Source organism: Tribolium madens, unplaced genomic scaffold, assembly GCF_015345945.1.
Source record: "Tribolium madens isolate multiple individuals breed KSU strain unplaced genomic scaffold, Tmad_KSU_1.1 Scaffold_19;HRSCAF=116;Tcas5.2_LG9, whole genome shotgun sequence".
Taxonomy (NCBI): domain Eukaryota; kingdom Metazoa; phylum Arthropoda; class Insecta; order Coleoptera; family Tenebrionidae; genus Tribolium; species Tribolium madens.
The window spans coordinates 8,782,662-8,804,986 of NW_025400983.1; the positions used below are offsets into that span (position 1 = coordinate 8,782,662).

Genomic DNA, 22,325 nt, shown 5'->3' on the forward strand with positions numbered 1-22,325 from the left:
TAGGCTATGGACTAGATTATTATCTATCAATGTCCTATATGTATATTTTTTTTTAATTTTACCATTTAAAGGTCACTAATGGTCTTTACCAACTAACTGGCACACCCTGTATATTCTTCACTCTGTATAATTAATTGACTGTAACTGACCCAAAGTTACGGATATTCAGAAAAGTTCAAAAACATATACTCCTAATAATACATTAAGGAATGCCTCCCTCACTTATTGACTGATATCTATTTATTATCAATAAAACTCACATCAGCTTCATAAATATTATATTTTTATTATTGTATTACTTTTTTATTATCAGTAATACTTATTTCATTTATTGAAAATAGCTAGAGTTTCCATTGCAAAAACACAAAATTAACTAAAACAAAAGTTGTCACGATTCCAACAAATGTCATAACAATTTTATTATTCACTGATTACCTACCTACACATCTTATTTCAACTTAGTGACAAAATAGGATTTCATATCTTATCATCCATTTTTAGATAGTGTAAAATAAAAATTTTAGTTTGTTGTAACCATTTTGTCTGTTACCTCTACATACCATATAATTATTCACTGTCCTTGAATTTTGCACTAGGCACAATAGTTGTCTGCTATTAAATACATATTTTAAGGTTTTTCATTTTTATTTTACCTGTGTTGTAATTCATATCGCAAGTCAAGATTATGAAGTATTTATTGTTATAAATATCAGCACTTAAGCTGATATCAATCACTTAAATCCTACTAAAGTGTAGCAAAACCACAATGGACTCTTCTTCAAATACACAAACAGTGAAAGTGTATAAATATCGATGGATAACTCTTTCAATATTTTGTTTCTATTCTTCAATAAACTTCGTGCAGTTTCTTCAGTATTCGATCATTTCAAACATCACAGTCTAGTAAGTTAAGTTAAATATTTCAAACATACAATTCGCAATTGTTTGTAGTTATTACAATGTAGAAGACACACTTGCGGACCTGACAGGTCTATTCTTCATGATTTCATTTATCATATTTTGCCTTCCAGTCAACTACCTTATCGAAAAATACGTAATAATTGTTTTTTTTTTATACAACTGAAATTCAAAGCAATTTTCTTCCAGAATTTGAGAACCACTGCCCTTATCACTAGCAGTTTAACAACATTAGGAAACCTTATTAAATTACTTTCAGTTTCTCCGGACCGATTTTATGTTGTTTTAATTGGCCAAGCTCTCTGTGCTATTGCCCAAGTTTTTGCGATGAGTATCCCATCGAAATTGGCATCAACATGGTTTGGAGCAGAAGAAGTCTCCACAGCTTGCGCTATCGCAATTTTTGGGACTCAGATCGGGGTTGCAATGGGAAGCATCATGTCTTCACATTTGGTCAGAAATAGTAAGAATATTGACGAAATTGGTGATGACTTTATGACACTACAAATAATCAACGGCTCCATAACGGTTGCTAGTTTTATTACAGTTTTATTATGTAATGATTAATTTTTTTATTTTTAACAGTTATTAGAATTTTCATACAGTTTTTAGGGCTAGACCTCCACAGCCTCCAAGCCAATCTCAAGTCACCATCATTGACGCGGAAAAACCTTCGACTATGTCAATTATCAAACAAATGATCAGGAATAGAGATTATGTGTTATTACTAATAGCGATAGGAAGCTCGAATGGATTATATTCCTCGTTTGGAATTTTGTTTAATGGCCTTTATCTCAATTATTTTCCTGTAAATATTTTTTTTTATTTTGCAAAAGCAGTTATAAGAAAATACTATTTTATTTTAGTATCTAATAACGCAATTGTGACTTTAAAGAGTAAAAAATCATAAATTACAAAGTGGAGTACAATTTGTGATTGTTATAATTTTTTGTAGTACCTACCTATTTGCTGTAAAATTAATACCTCATGCATATTTTTTGAATTTTAAATTTGAAATTCTTTAAAAACAAAACACTATTACAAAACACTATTATTTTTTATTGTTTTTAGGACTCTGAGGCCGAAGCTGGGATAATTTCAGCTCTAGCCATTATTGCTGGCGGTTGCGTTGGCAGTGTAATATTTGGATATGTTTTGGACAAGTGGCACCATTTTAAGTATACATTTTTCCAATAAGTGACAAAAAATACCTATAGAATTATTTCCAGATACACCTCCTTTTTCGTTATTTTTTTATCTGCAGTTACATACATTTTTGTGGTTGTTTCAATGGAAGAAAAGGTTCAATTGGTCACATATTTCACCATTCCACTGTTTGGGTAAGTCAGTAAGAATTATAAAAATATTATCATCAAAAATTGTTTCAGATTTTTCATTGCGAGTACATTACTCGTAGGTTTTGAATTTGCTACTGAACTCATGTATCCCGTTCCTGAAGCCGCATGTTGTGCCATTTTAAATGCTTTTATTTATATTTTTTCAGTGGCGTACACTCTAATTTTCGGTGCTTTGTTTGACTCGATTGGTTATATACCGACAAATATTATTATAATAGTAATTTTAATGCTAAGTTCATGTATTGTTTATTTTATTAGACCAAATTTGCGACGAAGAGAAGCAAACATGAATAAATAAACTATTTTTTGACTATTTTTTGTGTTCTTATAATCCCAATCAAATAATTTTATAAAAATGTGTACATATCATGTCAAAAATTATAGAGAGATTACAGTAGTGGTTCTTTTCTTTATTCTCAATTCGCAGAGTATCTCTATTTTCACTTCTTATTATTTGGTTACAAACACATATACATAATTTCAAATATGTACAAAATTTGTTTCCACTGTTTTTATTGTTTTTTAGTTGTTGCATTTATTGATCATTATTTGCTTTACACATTCCGAATTTTCTATAAACAGAAAATCATCATTTTAAAATTATCGAAATGTCGTGTATAGACTTTTTTTTTTCTTGAATACATTTGAGGTGTGATTTATTATTATTACTTTGAAACCATATTTTTTACTAATTATGATTTAAAAAAAAAAATTCTGTCACAAATCTTTGGTTCCTTTTGTTTTTCTTTTGTAATAATTTTTATTTTTTATTACTTCTTAATCAAATAAGATAATTTTCGATAAGATAATTTTACACAATAAGATAAATTAGTGCAGCATCTTTAAAGTATAAAATTATATGGAACATAGAGGAATAATAATTATGAGTATTATGACAGACTGTAAATAAAGTTAATTTTTAAGGTTTTCTCATTTCTATAAAAGCAGTACGAGATAACAACAAGTTTCGAAAAAAGCAGCGATATTATGATGGACTTTTCATCAAATATCACAACAGTGAATGTGTACAAATATAGATGGATCATACTTTTAATATTTTGCTTCTATTCTTCCATAAATTTTGTGCAGTATCTGCAATATTCAATCATTTCCAACATCACAATCAAGTAAGTTGTTCAACTAAAAATTCCAAAACCAATTTTCCATGGTTTATAGATATTACGATGTAGAATACATTTTTGTGGACCTCACAGGTGTACTCTTCATGTTCGCCTTTATATTAATTTCTCTTCCAGCCAACCAACTTATAGAAAAATACGTAATAAAATTTCCTGTTTTCAATAACCAAACTACAAAAGCCAATTTTCCAGAATTTGAGAAACACTGCCTTATTATCTAGCGGCTTAACAACTTTAGGAAACCTTATTAAATTACTGTCAGTTTCTCCGGACCGATTTTATGTCGTTTTAATTGGTCAAGCCCTCTGTGCCATTGCCCAAGTTTTTATGACGTGTATTCCATCAAAATTAGCATCGACATGGTTTGGCCCAGATGAAGTGTCCACAGCTTGTGCTATTGCAATTTTTGGAACTAATATTGGAGTGGCGATCGGTTGTTTCATGTCGTCAAGTTTGGTCAGAAATAGCGACAATCTAGATGAAATCGGCGATGATTTTATGACACTACACATTATCAACAGCTCTATAACTGTTGCCAGTTTTATTGCAGTTTTGTTATGTAATAATTAAAATTGTTTATTTTCAAAAGTAAATTTTGAGTCAGTTTTCAGGGCTAGACCTCCACTGCCACCAAGTCAATCTCAGGTCGCTATTATTCATGCTGAAAAACCTTCTACTTTGTCTATTATCAAAAAAATGATTAAGAATAGAGATTATATTTTGCTAGTAATAGTGATTGGAAGCTCCTCTGGACTGAATTTATCGGTTGGAATTTTGTTTAACGGACTTTATCTCAACTATTTTCCGGTAATTATATTTTTTGCTTTTCTAAAAGAAGCATTGTAAGATTGGTTATCCTAATCAATGAATTGTAACTAACATTACCACATTACCTACCACTTATTTTGGTTTTTAGGGCTTCGAAGTCGAAGTTGGGATAATTGCAGCTATTACTGTCATTACTGGTGGATGCATCGGTAGTGTAATTTTTGGATATGTTTTAGACAAGTGGCACCACTTTAAGTATTTTTCATCAACAATAAGTTACACAAAAAAATTAATTTTATTTCCAGACTCACCACTTTTTTCATTGTGTTTTTCTCAGCAGTCACATTTAGTTTTGAGATTGTTTCAATGGAAGAAAAGGCCCAATTGGCCACTTATTTCACCGTACCGTTATTTGGGTCAGTGAAAAACCGCAAAATTTTTAATTAATTGAAAAATCGTTACAGGTTTTTCATTGGGAGTTCATTACTCGTAGGTTATGAGTTTGCAACCGAACTCATGTATCCCATTCCTGAAGCCGCATCTTGTGCCGTCTTAAACATCTTTATTTATATTTTTTCACTGGCGTTCACTTTAATTGTTGGCGCTTTATACGACTCGATTGGATATACCACAACAAATATTATTATAGTGGTTGTATTAGCGTTAAGTTCACTTATTGTTTATTTTATTAGACCAAATTTACGACGAAGAGAAGCTAACATGAATAAATAAGTCATGTTTAAGTGCTCCGTTTTTTCATTCGGTTCAAATATTCTCCTAAAAATCCACACAATTCTTTATTTAAATTCATGTCATGTGATTAAAAACAAATCAAAGTAAAATTATAGAGAGATTACAATAGGAGTTCTTTTCTTGATAGTTAATTTTACTCTCGATGCTGTCGAGCATCGTATTAGTGGAACAAGGTTGTGAATAAATTATAAGCAAGTTTGTATCTAAATTACTCATTAAACTTGCCTCACCAAATTCAATATCAATTCATAATAAGGAAGCTCTAATTTCACTTCTTATTTGGTTACAAAGGCATCAAAGGCATCTTTAAAGATGTACAAAATTTGTTTCAATTTTTTGTTTGTTTGTGTTGAATGCTCCAGACCAGTGGCGCAGCTAGAGATAGAGTTTAGGGAGGGTTTACCTATCTAAAACAGTTAAAAAAAATCTAAATTTTTTTCATTTGACGTATGCGGTAACCAGACTGCTTGTTGAAGTTTGATGAAATACGTTGATCTACAACAATTTTCGAACCCCAAACCTACCTTCCGGAAAGCAGAATCTTACTTATGCCGCTACACTACCACGCTGCGAACAGTAATTCAATATATTCATATAGACTTTTTCAAAAATTTATGTTTTGCATTTTTACAACGTTTTTGTACTTTTTTAAGTTTCTTGAACCTCCAAGAGTGCAAATGGCTTAATTTCAAAATCTTTAATTTTTTCGATTTTTGTACTAAATTTTGATAGATTTTTGGTACCTGGAGCCGTTAATTGCTAATAACTTTGAAATTATTGATGCTACTCCTTTTTATTCAGTACCGTTTAAATTTTAATTTAATTTATTATCAAAAAAAAGATAATTGTTCTATATTAAATAGTTATCGAGAAAATTGCTGATAAAGTCAAAAATGTTCAAAATATTAATCCAATTGTAACCTCTAAACGATCAAGAATTTTGCAGTTTTCTCGACGCCAATCGATTTATTGGAACGTGTAAATGTAATGTAAAAACATTATATAACGTTTGAGGTATGGTTTTGCTGCAATTTACAAAAAAGTAAAAATTTTCTGAAGTTATGACATCGAAAATAATTGTACACAAAATTAGAATGTTTAAATTGTTTATTTCTAAAATATAATTTTAGTTTTATTACCACTACAAAATCATGGTGCCTGATTTTGTTCTGAGGGGTTTAACACCCAACACCCCCCCTCGCTGCGCCACTGCTTTATACTACACAGGAATTTAAAGTCTTTTTTAAGTTGGTGAGTATTTAAATCGTAATTAATGTAAAAAAAAAATTATTATTTTATTTCAATGAAGCTTTCATGTTGTAACAAAATACAAATACATACCTAGATACTATTAAATTTATAAAATTCACAAACATGCCTCTCAATGTTTTCTTTTTATTTTCTTGAATAAATTATAGATGTTATTTACTATTTTTTGAAACCATTTATACTTAATTCTGATTTTTTCTAAAAGAAAAGTTTTGTCACAAATCTTTGATCCATTGTTGTCTTTGTTTTGTGATAATTTTAATTTTTTTATTATTTCTTAATCAAATAAWATATACTTATTGTAAGATAGTTTACATAATAAGATAATTAAGACTTTTACTTAAAGTGCAAAATTATATGAAACAAAGAATAATAATTATTGCAGACTGTAAATATAATTATTTTTTTTAGGTTTTCTCATTTTTATTTCATCAGTACTGTTATTCAAATCGCGAGTAGAATAGCAGTACGAGATAAATAAATTTTAAAATGTGTAGCAATAATATAGTGAACTCTACACTAAACATCACAACAGTAAAAGTGTACAAATATAGATGGATAATACTTTTAATATTTTGCTTCTATTCTTCCATAAATTTCTTGCAGTTTGCGCAATATTCAATTATTTCTAACATCACAATCAAGTAAGTTGTCCAACTAAATATCCTAAAAACAGTTTCTCATGGTTTATAGGTATTACAATGTAGAGGACATATTTGTGGATCTCACAGGTCTGTTCTTTATGTTTGCCTTTATATTAATATCTCTTCCAGCCAATCAACTTATAGAAAAATACGTAATAAAACTTCCCCTTTTTAATAACCAAACATTAAAAGCCAATTTTTCCAGAATTTGAGAAACACAGCCTTATTATCTAGCGGCTTAACAACTTTAGGAAACCTTATTAAATTACTGTCAGTTTCTCCGGACCGATTTTATGTCGTTTTAATTGGTCAAGCCCTCTGTGCCATTGCCCAAGTTTTCATGACGTGTATTCCATCAAAATTAGCATCGACATGGTTTGGCCCAGATGAAGTGTCCACAGCTTGTGCTATTGCAATTTTTGGATATCACATTGGACTTGCGATCGGTTTTTTCATGCCTTCAAGTTTGGTCAGGAATAGCGATAATCTCGACGAAATCGGCGAGGATTTTATGACACTACAAATTATCAACAGCTCTATAACTGTAGCCAGTTTTATTGCAGTTTTGTTATGTAATAATTAAAATTGCCTATTTTCAGTAGTAAATTTTGAGTCAGTTTTCAGAGCTAGACCTCCACTGCCACCAAGTCAGTCCCAAGCCGCTATTATTGATGCGGAAAAACCATCCACTTTAACTATTATCAAGCAAATGGTCAAGAATAGAGATTATTTGTTCCTAATAATAGTGATAGGAAGCTCGAATGGACTGTATTCGTCGTTTGGAATTTTGTTTAACGGACTTTATCTCAACTATTTTCCTGTAATTATATTTTTTTTGCTCTTCTAAAGAGATTTATTGTATAATTAGTAGTTTTGACGAATGACATACATATAGTAGAACTAACATTACCTACCACTATTTTTTAATGGTTTTTACTATTTTTAGGGCTACGAGGTCGAAGTAGGGATAATTGCAGCGCTTGCAGTCGTCGCTGGTGGATGTATCGGTAGTGTAATTTTTGGATATGTTTTAGACAAGTGGCACCACTTTAAGTATTTTCTCCAACGATAAGTTACACAAAAAAATTAATTTTATTTCTAGACTCACCACTTTTTTTATTGTATTTTGTTCTGCAGTTGCATTTAGTTTTGAGATTGTTTCAATGGAAGAAAAGGCCCAATTGGCCACTTATTTTACCATACCGTTATTTGGGTCAGTAGGAAATCCCAAAATTATTAATTAATTGAAAAATCGTTACAGGTTTTTCATTGGGAGCACATTAGTCGTAGGTTTTGAATTTGCAACCGAACTCATGTATCCCATTCCTGAAGCCGCATCTTGTGCCATTTTAAACATCTTTATTTTTATTTTTTCAGTGGCGTACACTCTAATTTTTAGTGCTCTGTACGACTTGATTGGATATACCGCAACAAATATTGTTATAGTGATCTTATTAGTCTTAAGCTCATTTATTGTTTATTTTATTAGACCAACTTTGCGACGAAGAGAAGCAAACATGAGTAAATAAGTCATGTTTAAATGCAGCGTTTTTTCCATTCAGTCCAAATGTTTTCGTAAAAATCTACACGGTTCTTCAGTTTCTCGATGTGAATGTTAATTTTATCCAACATGTTTAAATTCATGTTCATGATTTGGATTAATAAATAAATCTGAATTAAAAGTAGTAAGATTAAAATAAAGTTGTTTACACATTACCGGTTCTTCCTTGTTTTTAACATGACAGTCGGTTACTTTACTCTCAATACTATCGAGCATCTCGTAGTGGTTCGACAAGGTTGCGAATAAATTATCTGCGAGTTTGTATCTAAATTACTCATTGATTACGTCCATTCGTTCTCAACTTACATGCAAGCTCGATTTTCATCAATAATTTCATTACAGTAACATTTATTTTCAAAGCTGCGCAAAATTTCCTCCCATTTATTTTGATTGTTTTGGACGCACGATAAAGTAGAGTCGATTGCGTCATGAGCCATTTTACTGTTCACTAAACGCGTGTAAATTATTTCCAACTAAAACAAATATTTTGGAAGCAATCCAGGAAAAAAGTAATCACCTTGTTTCTGGAATTTGTCACGTAATACAGCAATTGCGTAACAAAAGTCAAATTATTGAAGAAATGTTCTTCACAATCTCGCAATTCACATATTCGCCTGTCTACAAAATGGTCTAAATCGTCAAACATGAATTTTTTTGTGGCCATTTTCACGTCAAATTTGTCAGTTTTATCGAACGTCACTCTCGTTATCGGTGCTTTCATCAGTGGTTGTTGTTGGCGACTTTTTCCGGTTCCTTCTCCTCTTTTGCTTGACTCGTACCGGAGTTTCCAGACCTTTATGACCAGTGCATGATGGACATTTGCACTCAGCTTGAACTTGGGCATTTTTCATCCCTTCCGGACTTTCGAAACTGACCTTTTTCGCTTTTTCTTCCTCTTGGTTGATTTGGTCGCAGATGCTCCCTTCAATTTTAGGAGTTACTTCTTTCAGAATTAATTTTTTGTGCTATTAACACAATAAATAATTTGTGATTTTAGAAAAAGTAATTAAGCAGACATTTTTTGAAATCGGCCCTTGTAGCCATGTGCAAGTACAAAGTATCATCCCTGCGAGGTTTTTTAAATCAGGCCTCGCTTCTAAAACCCACAAATCAGACTAGAACCACCCCTGCAAAAAATACCTGGTTTTGCCCCCAAATCCGTGGTCGAAGTCTGACAATCGAGGTGAAATTTGCACTGGTAGGGCTGATTCAACTGTCTTTGCAGTTGGAGCAAATCAGCAGCGGTTTGTTGCTGCAATTGATTCAAACTCTGCATTGCTGGAGTTTGACAGTACCAATAATTTTGGGGGTAGTACTCTTGGTTTGCTTTGAAAGTAAAAGTGACAGCGTTGGGGTCTTGGAAACTTGGTTGCATTGTTGGGTAAATTCCGGGCATTCCGGTTACTGATGTCGTTAGAGTGTTGAATATTTTTCGATGTTGTTCTTGCGAAACTAGGACATCTTGACCGAAAAGCGTCCCTGGAGCTACGATATCAAAGTTGGTTTACTGGAATGTAATGGGGGCGGTTTACTCGTATTTTGCGTTCTCTCGTCGAAGATGTTAGTGTTGGTTGATGAAAATGGGTTCAACATTTTGACATACAGGAATTTTGATGTGACAAGCAAAATTTTTAATGATTTTTTTGTGTGAAAGAAATAGAGGTGAAAATAAAACGAGAGAAACCCCCGCATAATTTAATATTATTAAAATATTCACAAGCAAGAATCGAGAATAAGACAATGAAATTAGTGTAATTTATCCAACTACTGCTAAATTAAATAAATAAACTTTGTCTGGACAAAAGTAAATAAGTGATTTAAATTAACAAGTAAATAAATAATTATAAAAATGGATTTAAGAGATATGCCCAGATATAATAAATGACAACAGACAGAGATGTATAATAAACAACAAAAAATTACTGGAAAATTATAAGCTACGACACACGAGAAGGAAGTTTAAAATCAATATTAGTTACTTTACTTATTCTAAATATTAGGTATGTTATGTTATGTTATGTTGTATATTCTCTCGTCGTTAGCCACTTTTATAAAATAAATAAATTTGAATTTTATTTTATTTTATTTATTTTATAATGGGTACAAATACATGAAACGATAGAATAAAACCTTGTTTATTAATATTCAAAATTTTGCTTTCTACTATTAATATTAATAAAATTGCTAGAAATAAGCATATTTTTTGCAAATAAGTCGATAATAACGCTGCAACCAAAATCAGAAAACAAAACAATATAATATAGCATTCAGCAATACAAATTAGTTTGTAAAAAAGTCGCTTTTTGTTAGAAAAAAAAATAGAGAACGATTCTTCAATAATCGGACCTTTAACTTATTTCAAATCATTGTAGTCATATTTTTTTTAATTTTTGGTAATTGCTTTTGTTATTTTGACTTGTTTATAAGTTAAAAGACTTTTATTGTTATTTTTTTATACTTTATACAATACGTATAATACTTTCAATTATTTTAAACATACCTTATTATTATTATGAATTATGAGTATTTTTTTTCAGAAGGTAGTTTTCGTTATTTAGCCGTGCCTATAGTTTTGCTACATTTTGCTATTAATTTTGTGAGCAGTTTAACGTTCTGATTTATAATTTGCAGCTCAAAATAAAAAGATAATAAATAAAGTTATAGGTACATACATTATTAATGACGTTATTTGCTCGTTTTTTTTTTTTTTTTTTTTTTAATAAATAAAGATCAATTTTTATCTACTGCAATTTTTATTTAATTTGCCCATTATTATAGTAACAAGTTCCTATGACTGCAAAGTTTTTTCAAAACAATTTATTCAAACTGACTAAAGGATGCAATCGATTCATATTACGTTAATGTGATATTACAAAGAATGGTATCAAATATTAATCGACGTCATTAAAAGAAATTTCCCTTTGAAATGGTTGCGTTTTCAAACATTTCCCCTGTGATTTCTAAAATACTTAGTCATACAGCAAGTGCCACTGATTGGTTTTCACTTTCTTTACTTATCCATTGTTACCAGAACTGTAAGCACCGGTTAAATGCTTACGTGTGATCCTCAGGTTAAAGTCGTAACCTACTTTTTTCTAGTGTTTTTTACATCGAGGAAAACCCGTTGATCAATTTGTAAACCTTGCATCAAGGTGAGTTTTTATACTATGCAATTAACCAAATTAATTAAAATTAATAGTGACCGGAGGAATGTCATTGTTTACATTTTTAGACGAGGAGGATGGGACAAAAGTCCCCTCATTAACTCGGTAAAAATCAAACAAATGAAAGAGAAAGTATTATTTATTCATGAAACCTTTACATTTTCCTTTCAATAGACCTATCTACTTAATCACAGATCCATATTATTAACCCAATTTACTAAATACATTGATTGTTGATTATTTTACAAGAACCACCGTCACTTGTGAACATTCCATTCCCCTATTTGGTAAGTTTCTAACTTCCGCAGAGTTTCCTCTAAAAATCGTTAGTTTTCCCTTGACATCCTTGCTCAAAAATCAGACTGGTTATTACAAGGACAATAACAAATGTTTATTCTAGGATGGTAGTATCAGATCTGTATTTGTCTTGGCCAGTGGTACAAACTCTAACGTGTGCTGCACTCGCGGCGATTTTAATCGTAAAATTATACAATTTTCTCACTTGCCGTTATTACACGGGAATTGCAAAAATGGACGGCAAGACTGTGATTATCACCGGCGGTAACGGCGGCATCGGCAAAGAAACTGCCAGAGAAATTGCCAAAAGAGGAGCGAGAGTTATTTTGGCATGTCGTAATCTTGAAACGGCCAAAAAAGCCAGAGGCAAGTCGCATCACATTTATTTTCATTTAATTTTTTGGTGAATTTGTAGATGAGATTGTGCAAGATTCGAACAACCAAAATGTGATCGTGAAAAAATTGGATTTGTCTTCGCAAAAGTCCATCAGGGAATTTGCGGAAGAGATTACGAGGAGTGAGCCGAGGTTGGATGTTTTGATTCATAACGCCGGAATGGCAGCGAATAAGATACAGATGACTGAAGATAATATTGAATTGACAATGGCTACCAATCATTTCGGGCCATTTCTTCTCACACATCTTCTAATCGGTGAGTTATTGACAGGAGTGGTACACTTTCACGCACCAGTGATGCTATGAAACAAGTCTGGAATTATTTTAATGTTCAAATGTCAGGTAGAGCGTGAAAAAATAAAGCTACAGATTATTACCCATCGAGTAGATTTATACACAAAGTCAAGTAGAAGTTTGTGATTATTGTTTCTATAATTTGTAGAATAAACAGACAAATAAAATTTATTCGGTATATGAATCTGAGCAACTAAAGAGCAAAACCGGTAAAGACAGGTACCTATAACAATCTCCATGCAATACATATTTATAACTATAAATTATGTAGATTAATATTTAGGCATTAAATAAAAAATCTATCTATTTTAGCTATTCGCGTTATTAGCAAAAAAGTAATTAAACCATTTTAAAATGGGTTAAATTACTTACTTAATTTAAACAAAATCTGAAACATCGTACCTTCAATTAAAAAAAAAGTTTGTTTTAACTTAGAATAGAAATGAATATAGTAGCCATGCTACTGTTAGTCTAATTACCTTTAATTCTAAAATTAAATTGGCAACATTGAAGAACGTTAAAGAAACAAGATTTTTGAGACTTATAAATTTTATATCTCCTGTTTCTATACATTTTATTCAATGCTGCTGACACAATAGTTGCACTTTTATTATTACTTTTAAAAAGTAAAATTATTCATTTTTAAACTTTAGCAACGAAAAATAATATAAACATTTATTAGTAGAAATGATGAAAATATTCTTAAAAAGTTGACAATATTTACTGAGAATGTGTTACTTTTGAGAGAAATTATTATGTAAATCTCTCACTTGAGACACTTATTAGGTAATTCTCAAACAGATGGTCCAATTTTTTTGTTCATTACTTAATTTTATGTTAACGCCGTTTACTCGATTATTAACAACTTTTTTTAAAAAGTTTTTTACAAAATAGACTCTTATTAAGAAATAAATTGACTTGATTTTTATAGAAATAGTAAATATGAATTTTAGGATTAGAGGTTTTAAATTTTTAGATTGACTTTCTTATTTAGTTTTGGCTATAAATACACAGTCAAATGTTTGATTGAATACTTTTGTCTACGAAAGTAATCATTATAAACGTAGCTAATTTCCAAACGAAATGTTCCACTGTTAATGTAATGTCTCAAGTTATTCTACAAAATATAATAGCATGTCATTATTGTTCGATCAATTAATTGCTCCATTTCTTTTAATTTTTTGTAAAAGTAACAATGTTATCATCGTTATGTATCTACCTAGATACATAATGTTTTAAAAATACTTTAGTATCAATTAGACTTATACAAGCAGTTAAAATATCTAATAATTATTATAAAAGAGAAATAATAATTAATCAGTAAAGTACAAGAAAACCTTGTAAAAAAAACCTTGTCAACTCCTTATGAAATAACATTATGTTTACTAGAAACAGTTTTATTAGTTGTATTAATTTTTAACTTTTGTTTTTTCAATTTCAACTCAAAAAAAACTGTGTTGCGTGTGATAATACGTTAAGGGCGTGTTTCCTGTTTATTTAATGTAAAATTTTGTTTTAAATGGAGATTGATATAATGAAGCTATTTTTTTTTTTGATTAGGAATAGTTAAATTTAAAAGACATTAGAGGTGTAAACAAATGTTTAAAGCTTCTTAATTATTTCTAAATCTGTATAGGTATAGGTACAAAAATTAAAATTTCGTTTTAAAAATATGTCTGTTTGTTGATTTATAAGTGTAAAATTGATCAAAATCAAACTGTTGGTAGTACTTAACTCAATAAACAAATTTGTTTATTGATGATGTAACAATCCATCTCAGATTTACGCGTTTTAATATTTAATTACAGGTTTATTAGTGAAATATTTTCGTCAAAACTTAATTTTATAATTTTCTTTAGACTTGTTAAAAAAATCAGCCCCTTCTCGCGTCGTCGTCGTGGCTTCGGAGCTCTATCGCATCGTTTCACTCAACCTCAACAACGTGAATCCCACGAGGTCGTGGTTCGTACCTCGCCTCTACTACGTATCTAAGTATGCCAACATTTGCTTCACGAAAGAGCTGGCACGTCGCCTTGAAGGCACAGGTGTGACAGCCAACTGCCTTCACCCCGGAATCGTAGATACCGGCATTTGGGAAAGTGCTCCGGTGCTCTTCCGCTGGCTTTTACGTCTCGTCATCAAAGGTTTCTTCAAAACGCCGGTTCAAGGCTGTCAGACCAGCGTGTACGTGGCTTGCGCGGAGGAACTCCAAGAAGTCACGGGCAAATACTTCGCCGAATGCAAGGAGAAGGAAGTGACTCGGGGGGCCAGCGACGAAAACAAGGCGAAAAAATTGTGGGAGATTTCGGAACGCTTAGCTAATCTGAGGCCCAGCGATCCCAAAATTTAAACTTGTATTTGTTATGGTGCAATAAATTGTATTCTTGTTGATTGAGATGTTTTTTTTTTTGAGGAAGTGATTGATGCAATTATGCAACTCACATTCTCAGACAAGTTTTGTTTAATATTAATTTTGACCTAATTTTTACTCTGATCAACAACAATTTAAATTATGTGGTATATTATAGGTATGTACTTATTCCCAACACATTTCTTTCATTTATCTTTTGTTTTTTCTCTTTGGATGGTAAAACAGTCATTATCACGGATCTCAATAATGGAATTGGAAAAGAAACGGCCAAGGAACTTACCAAGAAAAAGACCAAATTTATTTTGACATGCCGGAATTTGGATACCGCGTCACAAGCCAGAGCTTAGTTAAAAAAATTTCTCGTTTCTGTTAAAACTTGTAGACAAATTTATTCAAGAAACTATTTGTGCTAAAAAACTTGATTTGTCGTCATTTAAATCGATTCCTACGTTTACTGGAGCATATAAATCGGACAGAACAACAATTGCTTCATTGCTTAGATGTTCTTTATTCATAATGCTGGAATGGAGTTTATGAAATTACAACAAACGGAAGACAATTTGTAACTGACGATAGCTCCGGATCAATTAAGACCGTTTTAATTGATTCACGTCTTAATTGGTAATTAATGATAATTACTTGTTTCATGTTTCATTATTCAAAGTCCAAAAAACGAGTGAAAAAAACGACAGGTAGAAGAAAGCTTATTGCAATGACAATAAAATAATACAGAAAATTTATTGGAAATAATATCTTTTTGTAATAATACAGCTGCAACTTTCTTAATCATCTTTATGTGTAGAAAATTCTCAAGTGTGATATAAAAAAACAATTAAACTAAAGATTGAAATAAAAAATAAGGCAGACAAATTAAAATAAATTGTTAATAAGAAGTATGTCCAATAAAATAATTAAACTGTAGTACTTAAGTCGATAAGAAACTTAGATTTCTGGAGGCGTCGAAATTGAGGAAAAGGGGAAAAAGTTGTGGTAGATCTCGTAAAGAGCAAATTTAACTTGAGCATTATGAAAATTATGAAAAATGTGCACTAATAGATATAATGACTATATTGAAGTGAGTATATTTTTGAGTTTTATGGATTAGAAACAATTTTATGAGTTATTGCGTTCAAATTCGTGATTCCAGTATTTAATTCTTATTTCATACTTCTGAATTATTAGCTCGAAATGATGACAATTCTTTGCAAATACAGTTTACATTAGGGTGATACCATATGGGAAAAAAGGATTTACACAAACACCCAGTTGGAAATAAAAACTGCGACATCTGCCTTGTTTCGTCTAAAAAACAGAAAATGCATAAATTACTTCATAAATAAAATAAACACCAACCGTTTTTTCTTTTTTGTTTCATTCTTCTGTTCTGGAACCAAGTCCTTATCTGAGTTTCTGTTAAACCAGTATTTTTACTCAATTCCTTACGACGATCTGCTTTTATATAATTTCTCTCAATGAAAGCAGCTTCTAATAAAGATTTTTGTTTACCATTAAATATGCTGCGGTGGCTTTTTTCTGTTCTTTTAGAGCATCGATTTTCCGTAATTGGTTTGTCGACGTTTAATTTTTCATCGCTTTGGCTTCCTGATAAAATTATCTATAAAATTGTCAATAGTAGATAAATAAGCTTCCATTAAAAAAAAATCAAATTTACCTTCATATTTTGAAAATAATTTGATCCGTAGGAAGTAGATGGTGGTACAGAAGGAAACATCGGTAACAAATCTAAATCTTGCACTAAACGACTTGCTTCTGCCATTATTTTTACACAGTTTTAAGATATGGTCAAAGTGAAAAAACTATCAGTAAAAACCAAAAAAGTGGAAAAAAGTAAAAATCACGGAAGACTTATTTTATTAATAAACAAAACTGAAAATTTCTTTCAATTAATTACACGTGGTAACATTAACTTCTTAATAAAATGACAATAAAATATTTTTTCTGTTGAAGTAATAAAAACTAACTCTATAGTTTCCAGGAACGTCGCCGATTTTGTTTATCGTTTCTGCGAAACCCCCGGCTGGGTCGATTTCCGGTTCCCAGTCTCAATTATTGCGAATTAGTTTTTTTAGTTAGTCTGTACACACCTAGGCTGGTGATAGAAGCTCATACAGGGAGCCCTCTACTTTTGTACTTTACACTTCATTAAATATTCTTTTAATTAATAGCCCAAGCGTATTCTTTCAAGATACCTTCAACATTTTTTTTGAGTAGAAAATCTTAAGTAGATTCCTTACGAAAACAGCGTTTTTCTATTGAGGTTTGAAAGAAAGGCGCAATATTGAGTGAAATTTTTATTCAATACAAATAAAACTTATAAAATACAGTTCAATTAGGATGCGGCTTGGACCAATCAACCGTAAGTATAAGATGATCATAACCGTGTCCGTTGAGCATCGAAATAGCTTTAGCTGCGTCGTTCTTGAACTTAAAATGAATATAAGCGAATCCTTTGCAATAACCAGCTTGTTTGTCTTTCGCCAAATACAATTTCTGGATGGGTCCAAAGGGTTTCACCAGATCCTCCAAATCAGTTTCAGTTGTAGATTCACTAAGATTGGTAATTCGAATCGCTGTAGCGTCATCTCTACGTGCCATATTGAGATTATCTGACTTCCTGACGGCGCCGTCTCGCAGACTTGGAGGAATGTACTTAGATCCACCGGCTTTGCTCGCATCTGAACTTGATGGAACAGCCGGGCCTTTCTTGTCGTCTGGGACTTTACCCCCTGCGAGCATGGTGTCCTTCCACGGACATTTGGAGGTCCAATGGTCCCCACTGCAGGTCCTGCACTTGACAACGTTCTTGTCTCCCAAAGCTGCCACAAAACAATTAATATCTCTCTGTCGTGCATAATAGACAAACCTCACCTTTTAGCTTCTCCAAAGCATCATCTTCCTGCTTATTGTCCTCTTCTTTGCTCGTGATATATTGCATATACACGTCTTCGGCAACGATAGTGGTGGCTGGGTTAGGTCCAGGTTTGTCGTTGGCGCACTCACCGAATTTCTTCCAAGTTTTCCGGAAGGCGATCGATTTTGAAACGACACGTTTCTCGATCTTGTAGGTACGCACAATTTTGACTTTTTTATCATCTTCGTTGTACGCGTATTCGGTCACGATCTTGAAGCCGTTTTCGTACACTTCAGTAGGGGGCGGGAGAGATCCACCCTCCAGTTCGACCTCGTCAGCCCAACTGGACTTGACTTCTTCAGCAACGGGCATTTTTAGCTAATTTTGAAACACTTTCTTGGAAAATATGGTGCAATAAACACGTTCCAAAAAACTAACCTCCAAACTGTCAAATAGACGTTTGACAGAAATGGAGAAATGACAGCAGTCAAATCAAAATGTCAGAATTTTTATATTCGTATTTTTCCCAATTGTCATTAAATTCAGGACAAACACGAATAATTTTCAATATAAATCGCATCAATACATTTGTATAAATAAAATTCCAATCACATTCGAATTATTTATTTGTTATGACAACATAGGGTCAACGACCTCGCAAAATCATTCTTTCAGATAAAACCTAAATTTGTTATATGCCACACTACGTTTGATTCTTTTCCCGGCTAATGCCACGGCATATGGTAACAAACAGTCTCGGATATAAACTCCCCTTTTTTCCGGCGTCCAGGCTTGTAATTTGTATTCAAGTTCCATTTTCCCTGTCACGGCCACCCAACCTAGAATTGAACTTTAGTCACAATTCCACTAAAATACAAATGTCATACCTGCGTTAGATAAAACAACATCATTTGAAGATTTGTACCACGACTGTCCCTTTACTGTAAACTCCTTAGCTAATTCCAAGTTCGGCCACCTTGAGATTCGCTTGCTGTCGCCACTTGGCACTCTAAATAAATCCGTTCCGAGCAATTTCTGATACATTTCCTCAGCGTCTTCAATGGTACACACCGTTAGAGGCAATTCTTGGGATGCAAAAACCGTCAAGCGAATAGAAGTGGGACCATCCACGTAATCGAGTCGCGCCAAACCCGCGATAAACAGGCTTGAGTTAGGTTTAAGGCACAAGGTTCTAGGTATGACCAATTCTTTAGGTAACGTGAGAAGCAACTCTTCGGTTGTTAGTAAGTGTATGATTTGGTCAGGTTGTACCACACCAGGAGTGTCAAAACACCACTTACTATAAGCAAATTGTGCAAGTTTTTCGTCGACTCCCATCGTTAGTTTACCACTGGAAGCTTCTCCTTGGGCAAATAAATCCTTAGGATCCGTGGTTATCGAATCAGGGTTTTTCGTTACGCCAATGTGTCCAATGAGAGACGCATATTTTGCATTTTTTGTCTGTCTTAATTGTTCCTTTCGTAATGTGTTTTCCTCCGCTTGTATTTTATGCATCAGATTCAACCGTTTCTCTCTCAAAAACTGTCGATAACCGGCGGGACGTTTAATAGGAAATTTTAACAAATTCAGAGTTGTTCCCGGCCACACACTCGTTGTGGCTCTCTGTATTAAATCAATCGCTTGTGTCTTGCAATAATCCGACTGAATTAAAGCATTAAACAAACTCGACTTGCCCACATTTGTGCACCCTACAATATAAACATCTCCTTTCACCCTGTTAAGACTATTCAACCGCGTTATCAAATCCTCAACTCCAAAGCCCGTTTTCGCCGAAATCAGCGCAACTTCCTTAATGTTAAAGGACCCAAATCCTTGCAATTTAACATAATCTAACAGTGTCTGTTTAATGCGTTTCAAAAAATTTTTACTGTCTTGTGGTAACAAATCAACCTTATTTCCAACAACGACCATTGGGATTTTATAACCGAAAATTTCTCCAATTCCTGGCCAAATCGAGCACGGAAAATCCAACAAATCAACCATTAAAATAACCAAACCCCCTCTTTGACTAATACTTGATAGAACTTTGGGATAGTCGTCTGGGGTAACCTGTACTTGCAAAGCCAGGTTGTAGTGTTTCAAAAAATGACACCTTTGGCAAACAATCGCTTCTAAAGCGGCGCCCCCATCCTCAAAACTGTTTTTGAAAATCTCAGACGGAATATATCCGGGAATGGCAGTGTCTTTGCAGTGAAGGAGGGCCCCACAGCCCCCACAAGGAACATTGCTGATGTCAATAGAAGGGTCAGGGGTGCCGTAATTTATTTTATATTCGGTCACATCCAAGTCGATTTCTTTGTCCAGATTGCTATCGTCGTAACTGTCGTAATTTACCATCCAATTGTTCATTTCTTTTTGCATTTCATACCGGCGGCGAACCTCTTCGTTTGCTTCGCTAGCAACATCTGAAGATGTTGTTTCAATTTCTTCTTTTGTTGTAACTTTTTCAACATTAAACCCTTGGTTGTATGGGAAATGTATAATTTTTTCAAGGGGTTTTTCTTCCTCAGGATTGCTACATTCGTCCGATTTTATTTCTATATCGTCTAAGACATACTTTAAACTTAAAGGTAATGGCTCAATTGATTCTTTCGTTTCTCTACATTTCCTTTTTTCTTGTTTTTTGATATTTAAAACTTTCCTCTCTACTACACTATTAAAAATTAATTTTGGTGCATATTGCTTTATTAGTTGATCAGTGTAATCGTTACTATCAATTAAAGTTGTTTTCAAGTAGAGTTTTGATTTAAAAGTGCTACTTTGTCGAAAGGGGCCCAAGACATGTGAGATTTTGAGGTTATAAAGTCGACCAATTCGTAACATTACAAATTACGCAATTTACCAGCTCGGTAATTATAAAACACTTACAACAGTAATAAAACCACACTTTTACTCACATTACTTTGTTCTTTTATATTTATAAAAACTTAAATTTAAGGTTAATTGTGTTTTTGTTGGTGATTTTGTAGTGATTTTACTTTTTATCAAATTGTTGGTAGCCTTGGTTGTCATTAATCTGTCAAACGTCGATTTATCTAAAAATGATTATAAACATAAAAATGTGTTAAAAAAGCGATTTCTGTTGTAAAAACGTGGCCTCGTAGCGCGATTCACGTAAAAAAGTCCGTTTAGCAAATTACCTTATATCGTACTGTATGAGGTAAGCAAATGTTGAGTTTTGTTAAGAGCGGTCCTGACTACAAGAGCAATATTGTAGAAATGGCCCATTCCGGTGTCGTACCAGCGGGTAAACGAAAAGAAATTTACAAATACATCGCGCCATGGCCATTGTTCAGTATGAACTGGTCGGTACGTCCCGACAAACGTTTCCGTCTAGCTCTCGGTAGTTTCGTTGAAGAATACAACAACAAAGTACAAATCGTATCTTTAGACGAGGACAGTAGTGAGTTCTCGCCTAAAAGTACATTTGACCATCCATACCCAACAACAAAAATCATGTGGATACCCGATAGTAAGGGTGTCTACCCTGATTTGTTGGCAACCAGGTATTTGATCTTTTTACTCTAATGTTACAGAAAATAAGTCATATTTTGCAGTGGGGACTATTTACGAGTGTGGCGAGCTGGTGAACCTGACACTCGTCTGGAGTGCGTCTTAAACAACAACAAAAACTCAGACTTTTGTGCTCCCTTGACAAGCTTTGACTGGAATGAAGTGGACCCCAACCTTGTTGGAACGTCATCAATAGACACCACTTGCACAATTTGGGGCCTAGAGACCGGACAAATCATCGGCCGCGTCAATCTAGTATCAGGACACGTGAAAACTCAATTAATCGCCCATGACAAGGAAGTTTACGACATTGCATTCTCGCGAGCTGGGGGTGGCAGGGACATGTTTGCCTCTGTCGGTGCTGACGGCTCTGTTAGAATGTTCGATTTGAGGCACTTGGAACACTCAACCATCATCTATGAAGATCCAGCACACACGCCGTTGTTGAGGTTGGCTTGGAACAAGCAGGATCCCAACTATTTGGCTACTATTGCAATGGACGCTTGCGAAGTTATAATTTTGGATGTGAGAGTCCCCTGCACACCTGTAGCAAGGTTGAATAATCACAGAGCTTGTGTTAATGGAATTGCATGGGCTCCACATTCAAGTTGTCACATTTGTACAGCGGGAGATGACCACCAGGCACTCATTTGGGATATACAACAAATGCCAAGGGCTATTGAAGACCCAATTTTGGCATACACAGCCGCAGAGGGTGAAGTCAATCAAATACAGTGGGGAGCGACGCAGCCCGATTGGATAGCCATTTGTTACAATAAGTGTTTAGAAATATTAAGAGTTTAATTTACAACAATTTACAGACTCCCTATTGATAAGTACCAAATAGTGTGTAAATCATATTTTACATTATTCCATTGTAATATTTATTTCATGGTCCTCATCTCTGATAATCACATTTTGTAAAATTAATTTTACAATAAAATTTACAATTGTACAATCGTATTTCAATTAAATTTCCTTATGAAA

The 22,325-nt window shown here is 33.0% G+C and overlaps 9 protein-coding genes across 16 annotated transcripts; 5 read left to right on the forward strand and 4 right to left on the reverse strand.

The window, feature by feature from the left end:
• Positions 1-418: 418 nt before the first annotated feature.
• On the forward strand, positions 419-2,589 carry LOC123015957 (feline leukemia virus subgroup C receptor-related protein 2-like). 2 transcript variants are annotated; one of them, XM_044416074.1, is made up of 7 exons: positions 419-903; positions 952-1,054; positions 1,108-1,474; positions 1,524-1,726; positions 1,990-2,096; positions 2,148-2,258; positions 2,307-2,589. In XM_044416074.1, exons 1-7 carry the CDS (start codon positions 767-769, stop codon positions 2,572-2,574), a joined length of 1,296 nt encoding a protein of 431 aa, XP_044272009.1. In that variant the 5' UTR covers positions 419-766; the 3' UTR covers positions 2,575-2,589. The 2 variants fall into 2 exon arrangements, with proteins under 2 accessions (XP_044272009.1, XP_044272010.1); XM_044416075.1 differs by having other exon boundaries at positions 756-898.
• Positions 2,590-3,125: 536 nt separating this feature from the next.
• LOC123014739 (uncharacterized MFS-type transporter C09D4.1-like) lies at positions 3,126-4,929 on the forward strand. The gene is made up of 7 exons (XM_044413997.1): positions 3,126-3,403; positions 3,453-3,555; positions 3,608-3,974; positions 4,020-4,222; positions 4,332-4,438; positions 4,489-4,599; positions 4,648-4,929. Exons 1-7 carry the CDS (start codon positions 3,264-3,266, stop codon positions 4,913-4,915), a joined length of 1,299 nt encoding a protein of 432 aa, XP_044269932.1. The 5' UTR covers positions 3,126-3,263; the 3' UTR covers positions 4,916-4,929.
• A 1,671-nt stretch (positions 4,930-6,600) lies between these two features.
• LOC123012809 (uncharacterized MFS-type transporter C09D4.1-like) lies at positions 6,601-8,563 on the forward strand. Of its 2 annotated transcripts, XM_044410972.1 has the most exons (8): positions 6,601-6,849; positions 6,899-6,936; positions 6,994-7,001; positions 7,055-7,421; positions 7,467-7,669; positions 7,796-7,902; positions 7,952-8,062; positions 8,111-8,563. In XM_044410972.1, the coding sequence occupies exons 1-8, from the start codon at positions 6,695-6,697 to the stop codon at positions 8,376-8,378; spliced, it is 1,257 nt and encodes a 418-aa protein (XP_044266907.1). In that variant the 5' UTR covers positions 6,601-6,694; the 3' UTR covers positions 8,379-8,563. The 2 variants fall into 2 exon arrangements, with proteins under 2 accessions (XP_044266907.1, XP_044266899.1); XM_044410964.1 differs by having other exon boundaries at positions 6,605-6,849; positions 6,899-7,001.
• Positions 8,252-10,063, reverse strand: LOC123012823. Of its 3 annotated transcripts, XM_044410993.1 has the most exons (8): positions 9,943-10,063; positions 9,551-9,895; positions 9,427-9,506; positions 9,081-9,375; positions 8,928-9,028; positions 8,717-8,883; positions 8,567-8,675; positions 8,254-8,520 (listed from the first exon to the last, which is right to left on the reverse strand). In XM_044410993.1, the coding sequence occupies exons 1-4, from the start codon at positions 10,001-10,003 to the stop codon at positions 9,097-9,099; spliced, it is 765 nt and encodes a 254-aa protein (XP_044266928.1). In that variant the 5' UTR covers positions 10,004-10,063; the 3' UTR covers positions 8,254-8,520; positions 8,567-8,675; positions 8,717-8,883; positions 8,928-9,028; positions 9,081-9,096. The 3 variants fall into 3 exon arrangements, with proteins under 3 accessions (XP_044266937.1, XP_044266928.1, XP_044266920.1); XM_044411002.1 differs by having other exon boundaries at positions 8,252-8,520; positions 8,567-8,661; positions 8,928-9,375; XM_044410985.1 differs by having other exon boundaries at positions 8,257-8,520; positions 8,928-9,375.
• A 1,357-nt stretch (positions 10,064-11,420) lies between these two features.
• On the forward strand, positions 11,421-14,956 carry LOC123012750 (retinol dehydrogenase 14-like). 3 transcript variants are annotated; one of them, XM_044410861.1, is made up of 5 exons: positions 11,426-11,562; positions 11,610-11,679; positions 11,975-12,237; positions 12,287-12,523; positions 14,421-14,956. In XM_044410861.1, the coding sequence occupies exons 2-5, from the start codon at positions 11,621-11,623 to the stop codon at positions 14,909-14,911; spliced, it is 1,050 nt and encodes a 349-aa protein (XP_044266796.1). In that variant the 5' UTR covers positions 11,426-11,562; positions 11,610-11,620; the 3' UTR covers positions 14,912-14,956. The 3 variants fall into 3 exon arrangements, with proteins under 3 accessions (XP_044266805.1, XP_044266796.1, XP_044266815.1); XM_044410870.1 differs by lacking the exon at positions 11,610-11,679 and having other exon boundaries at positions 11,421-11,562; XM_044410880.1 differs by lacking the exons at positions 11,426-11,562; positions 11,610-11,679 and adding an exon at positions 11,686-11,861.
• A 918-nt stretch (positions 14,957-15,874) lies between these two features.
• On the reverse strand, positions 15,875-16,794 carry LOC123010553 (homeobox protein CDX-1-like). The gene is made up of 5 exons (XM_044407551.1): positions 16,605-16,794; positions 16,439-16,547; positions 16,286-16,381; positions 16,193-16,234; positions 15,875-15,948 (listed from the first exon to the last, which is right to left on the reverse strand). Exons 1-5 carry the CDS (start codon positions 16,707-16,709, stop codon positions 15,875-15,877), a joined length of 426 nt encoding a protein of 141 aa, XP_044263486.1. The 5' UTR covers positions 16,710-16,794.
• A 437-nt stretch (positions 16,795-17,231) lies between these two features.
• LOC123009653 (eukaryotic translation initiation factor 3 subunit G-like) lies at positions 17,232-18,262 on the reverse strand. Its single transcript, XM_044406107.1, has 2 exons — positions 17,822-18,262; positions 17,232-17,769 (listed from the first exon to the last, which is right to left on the reverse strand). The coding sequence occupies exons 1-2, from the start codon at positions 18,174-18,176 to the stop codon at positions 17,279-17,281; spliced, it is 846 nt and encodes a 281-aa protein (XP_044262042.1). The 5' UTR covers positions 18,177-18,262; the 3' UTR covers positions 17,232-17,278.
• A 150-nt stretch (positions 18,263-18,412) lies between these two features.
• Positions 18,413-20,809, reverse strand: LOC123009624 (nitric oxide-associated protein 1). Its single transcript, XM_044406063.1, has 2 exons — positions 18,692-20,809; positions 18,413-18,643 (listed from the first exon to the last, which is right to left on the reverse strand). Exons 1-2 carry the CDS (start codon positions 20,646-20,648, stop codon positions 18,468-18,470), a joined length of 2,133 nt encoding a protein of 710 aa, XP_044261998.1. The 5' UTR covers positions 20,649-20,809; the 3' UTR covers positions 18,413-18,467.
• Positions 20,810-20,831: 22 nt separating this feature from the next.
• LOC123009637 (DDB1- and CUL4-associated factor 7) lies at positions 20,832-22,208 on the forward strand. 2 transcript variants are annotated; one of them, XM_044406095.1, is made up of 3 exons: positions 20,832-20,985; positions 21,043-21,331; positions 21,383-22,208. In XM_044406095.1, the coding sequence occupies exons 2-3, from the start codon at positions 21,045-21,047 to the stop codon at positions 22,140-22,142; spliced, it is 1,047 nt and encodes a 348-aa protein (XP_044262030.1). In that variant the 5' UTR covers positions 20,832-20,985; positions 21,043-21,044; the 3' UTR covers positions 22,143-22,208. The 2 variants fall into 2 exon arrangements, with proteins under 2 accessions (XP_044262030.1, XP_044262022.1); XM_044406087.1 differs by having other exon boundaries at positions 20,832-21,331.
• Positions 22,209-22,325: the final 117 nt, after the last annotated feature.

Excerpts from the sequence above, each read along its gene's own strand:
- LOC123015957 (XM_044416074.1), top strand. The coding sequence starts at position 767 with ATGGACTCTTCTTCAAATACACAAACAGTGAAAGTGTATAAATATCGA. Across the intron at positions 1,475-1,523 it reads TTTTATTACAGTTTTATTAT|TTTTTAGGGCTAGACCTCCA; the intron begins GTAATGATTAAT and ends ATTTTCATACAG. Across the intron at positions 2,259-2,306 it reads TTCACCATTCCACTGTTTGG|ATTTTTCATTGCGAGTACAT; the intron begins GTAAGTCAGTAA and ends AAATTGTTTCAG.
- LOC123014739 (XM_044413997.1), top strand. The coding sequence starts at position 3,264 with ATGATGGACTTTTCATCAAATATCACAACAGTGAATGTGTACAAATAT. Across the intron at positions 4,439-4,488 it reads GACAAGTGGCACCACTTTAA|ACTCACCACTTTTTTCATTG; the intron begins GTATTTTTCATC and ends TTTTATTTCCAG. Across the intron at positions 4,600-4,647 it reads TTCACCGTACCGTTATTTGG|GTTTTTCATTGGGAGTTCAT; the intron begins GTCAGTGAAAAA and ends AAATCGTTACAG.
- LOC123012809 (XM_044410964.1), top strand. The coding sequence starts at position 6,695 with ATGTGTAGCAATAATATAGTGAACTCTACACTAAACATCACAACAGTA. Across the intron at positions 6,850-6,898 it reads ATTTCTAACATCACAATCAA|GTATTACAATGTAGAGGACA; the intron begins GTAAGTTGTCCA and ends CATGGTTTATAG. Across the intron at positions 7,670-7,795 it reads TTTATCTCAACTATTTTCCT|GGCTACGAGGTCGAAGTAGG; the intron begins GTAATTATATTT and ends TACTATTTTTAG.
- LOC123012823 (XM_044411002.1), bottom strand. The coding sequence starts at position 10,003 with ATGTTGAACCCATTTTCATCAACCAACACTAACATCTTCGACGAGAGA. Across the intron at positions 9,507-9,550 it reads GGATTTGGGGGCAAAACCAG|AAGCGAGGCCTGATTTAAAA; the intron begins GTATTTTTTGCA and ends TGTGGGTTTTAG. Across the intron at positions 9,376-9,426 it reads AAGGGCCGATTTCAAAAAAT|CACAAAAAATTAATTCTGAA; the intron begins GTCTGCTTAATT and ends TTGTGTTAATAG.
- LOC123012750 (XM_044410861.1), top strand. The coding sequence starts at position 11,621 with ATGTCATTGTTTACATTTTTAGACGAGGAGGATGGGACAAAAGTCCCC. Across the intron at positions 11,680-11,974 it reads AAAGTCCCCTCATTAACTCG|GATGGTAGTATCAGATCTGT; the intron begins GTAAAAATCAAA and ends TGTTTATTCTAG. Across the intron at positions 12,524-14,420 it reads TCTCACACATCTTCTAATCG|ACTTGTTAAAAAAATCAGCC; the intron begins GTGAGTTATTGA and ends AATTTTCTTTAG.
- LOC123010553 (XM_044407551.1), bottom strand. The coding sequence starts at position 16,709 with ATGGCAGAAGCAAGTCGTTTAGTGCAAGATTTAGATTTGTTACCGATG. Across the intron at positions 16,548-16,604 it reads ATTATTTTCAAAATATGAAG|ATAATTTTATCAGGAAGCCA; the intron begins GTAAATTTGATT and ends ACAATTTTATAG. Across the intron at positions 16,382-16,438 it reads CCACCGCAGCATATTTAATG|ATCGTCGTAAGGAATTGAGT; the intron begins GTAAACAAAAAT and ends ATATAAAAGCAG.
- LOC123009653 (XM_044406107.1), bottom strand. The coding sequence starts at position 18,176 with ATGCCCGTTGCTGAAGAAGTCAAGTCCAGTTGGGCTGACGAGGTCGAA. Across the intron at positions 17,770-17,821 it reads TGCTTTGGAGAAGCTAAAAG|CTTTGGGAGACAAGAACGTT; the intron begins GTGAGGTTTGTC and ends GTTTTGTGGCAG.
- LOC123009624 (XM_044406063.1), bottom strand. The coding sequence starts at position 20,648 with ATGTTACGAATTGGTCGACTTTATAACCTCAAAATCTCACATGTCTTG. Across the intron at positions 18,644-18,691 it reads TGTTGTTTTATCTAACGCAG|GTTGGGTGGCCGTGACAGGG; the intron begins GTATGACATTTG and ends GTTCAATTCTAG.
- LOC123009637 (XM_044406087.1), top strand. The coding sequence starts at position 20,994 with ATGTTGAGTTTTGTTAAGAGCGGTCCTGACTACAAGAGCAATATTGTA. Across the intron at positions 21,332-21,382 it reads CCTGATTTGTTGGCAACCAG|TGGGGACTATTTACGAGTGT; the intron begins GTATTTGATCTT and ends CATATTTTGCAG.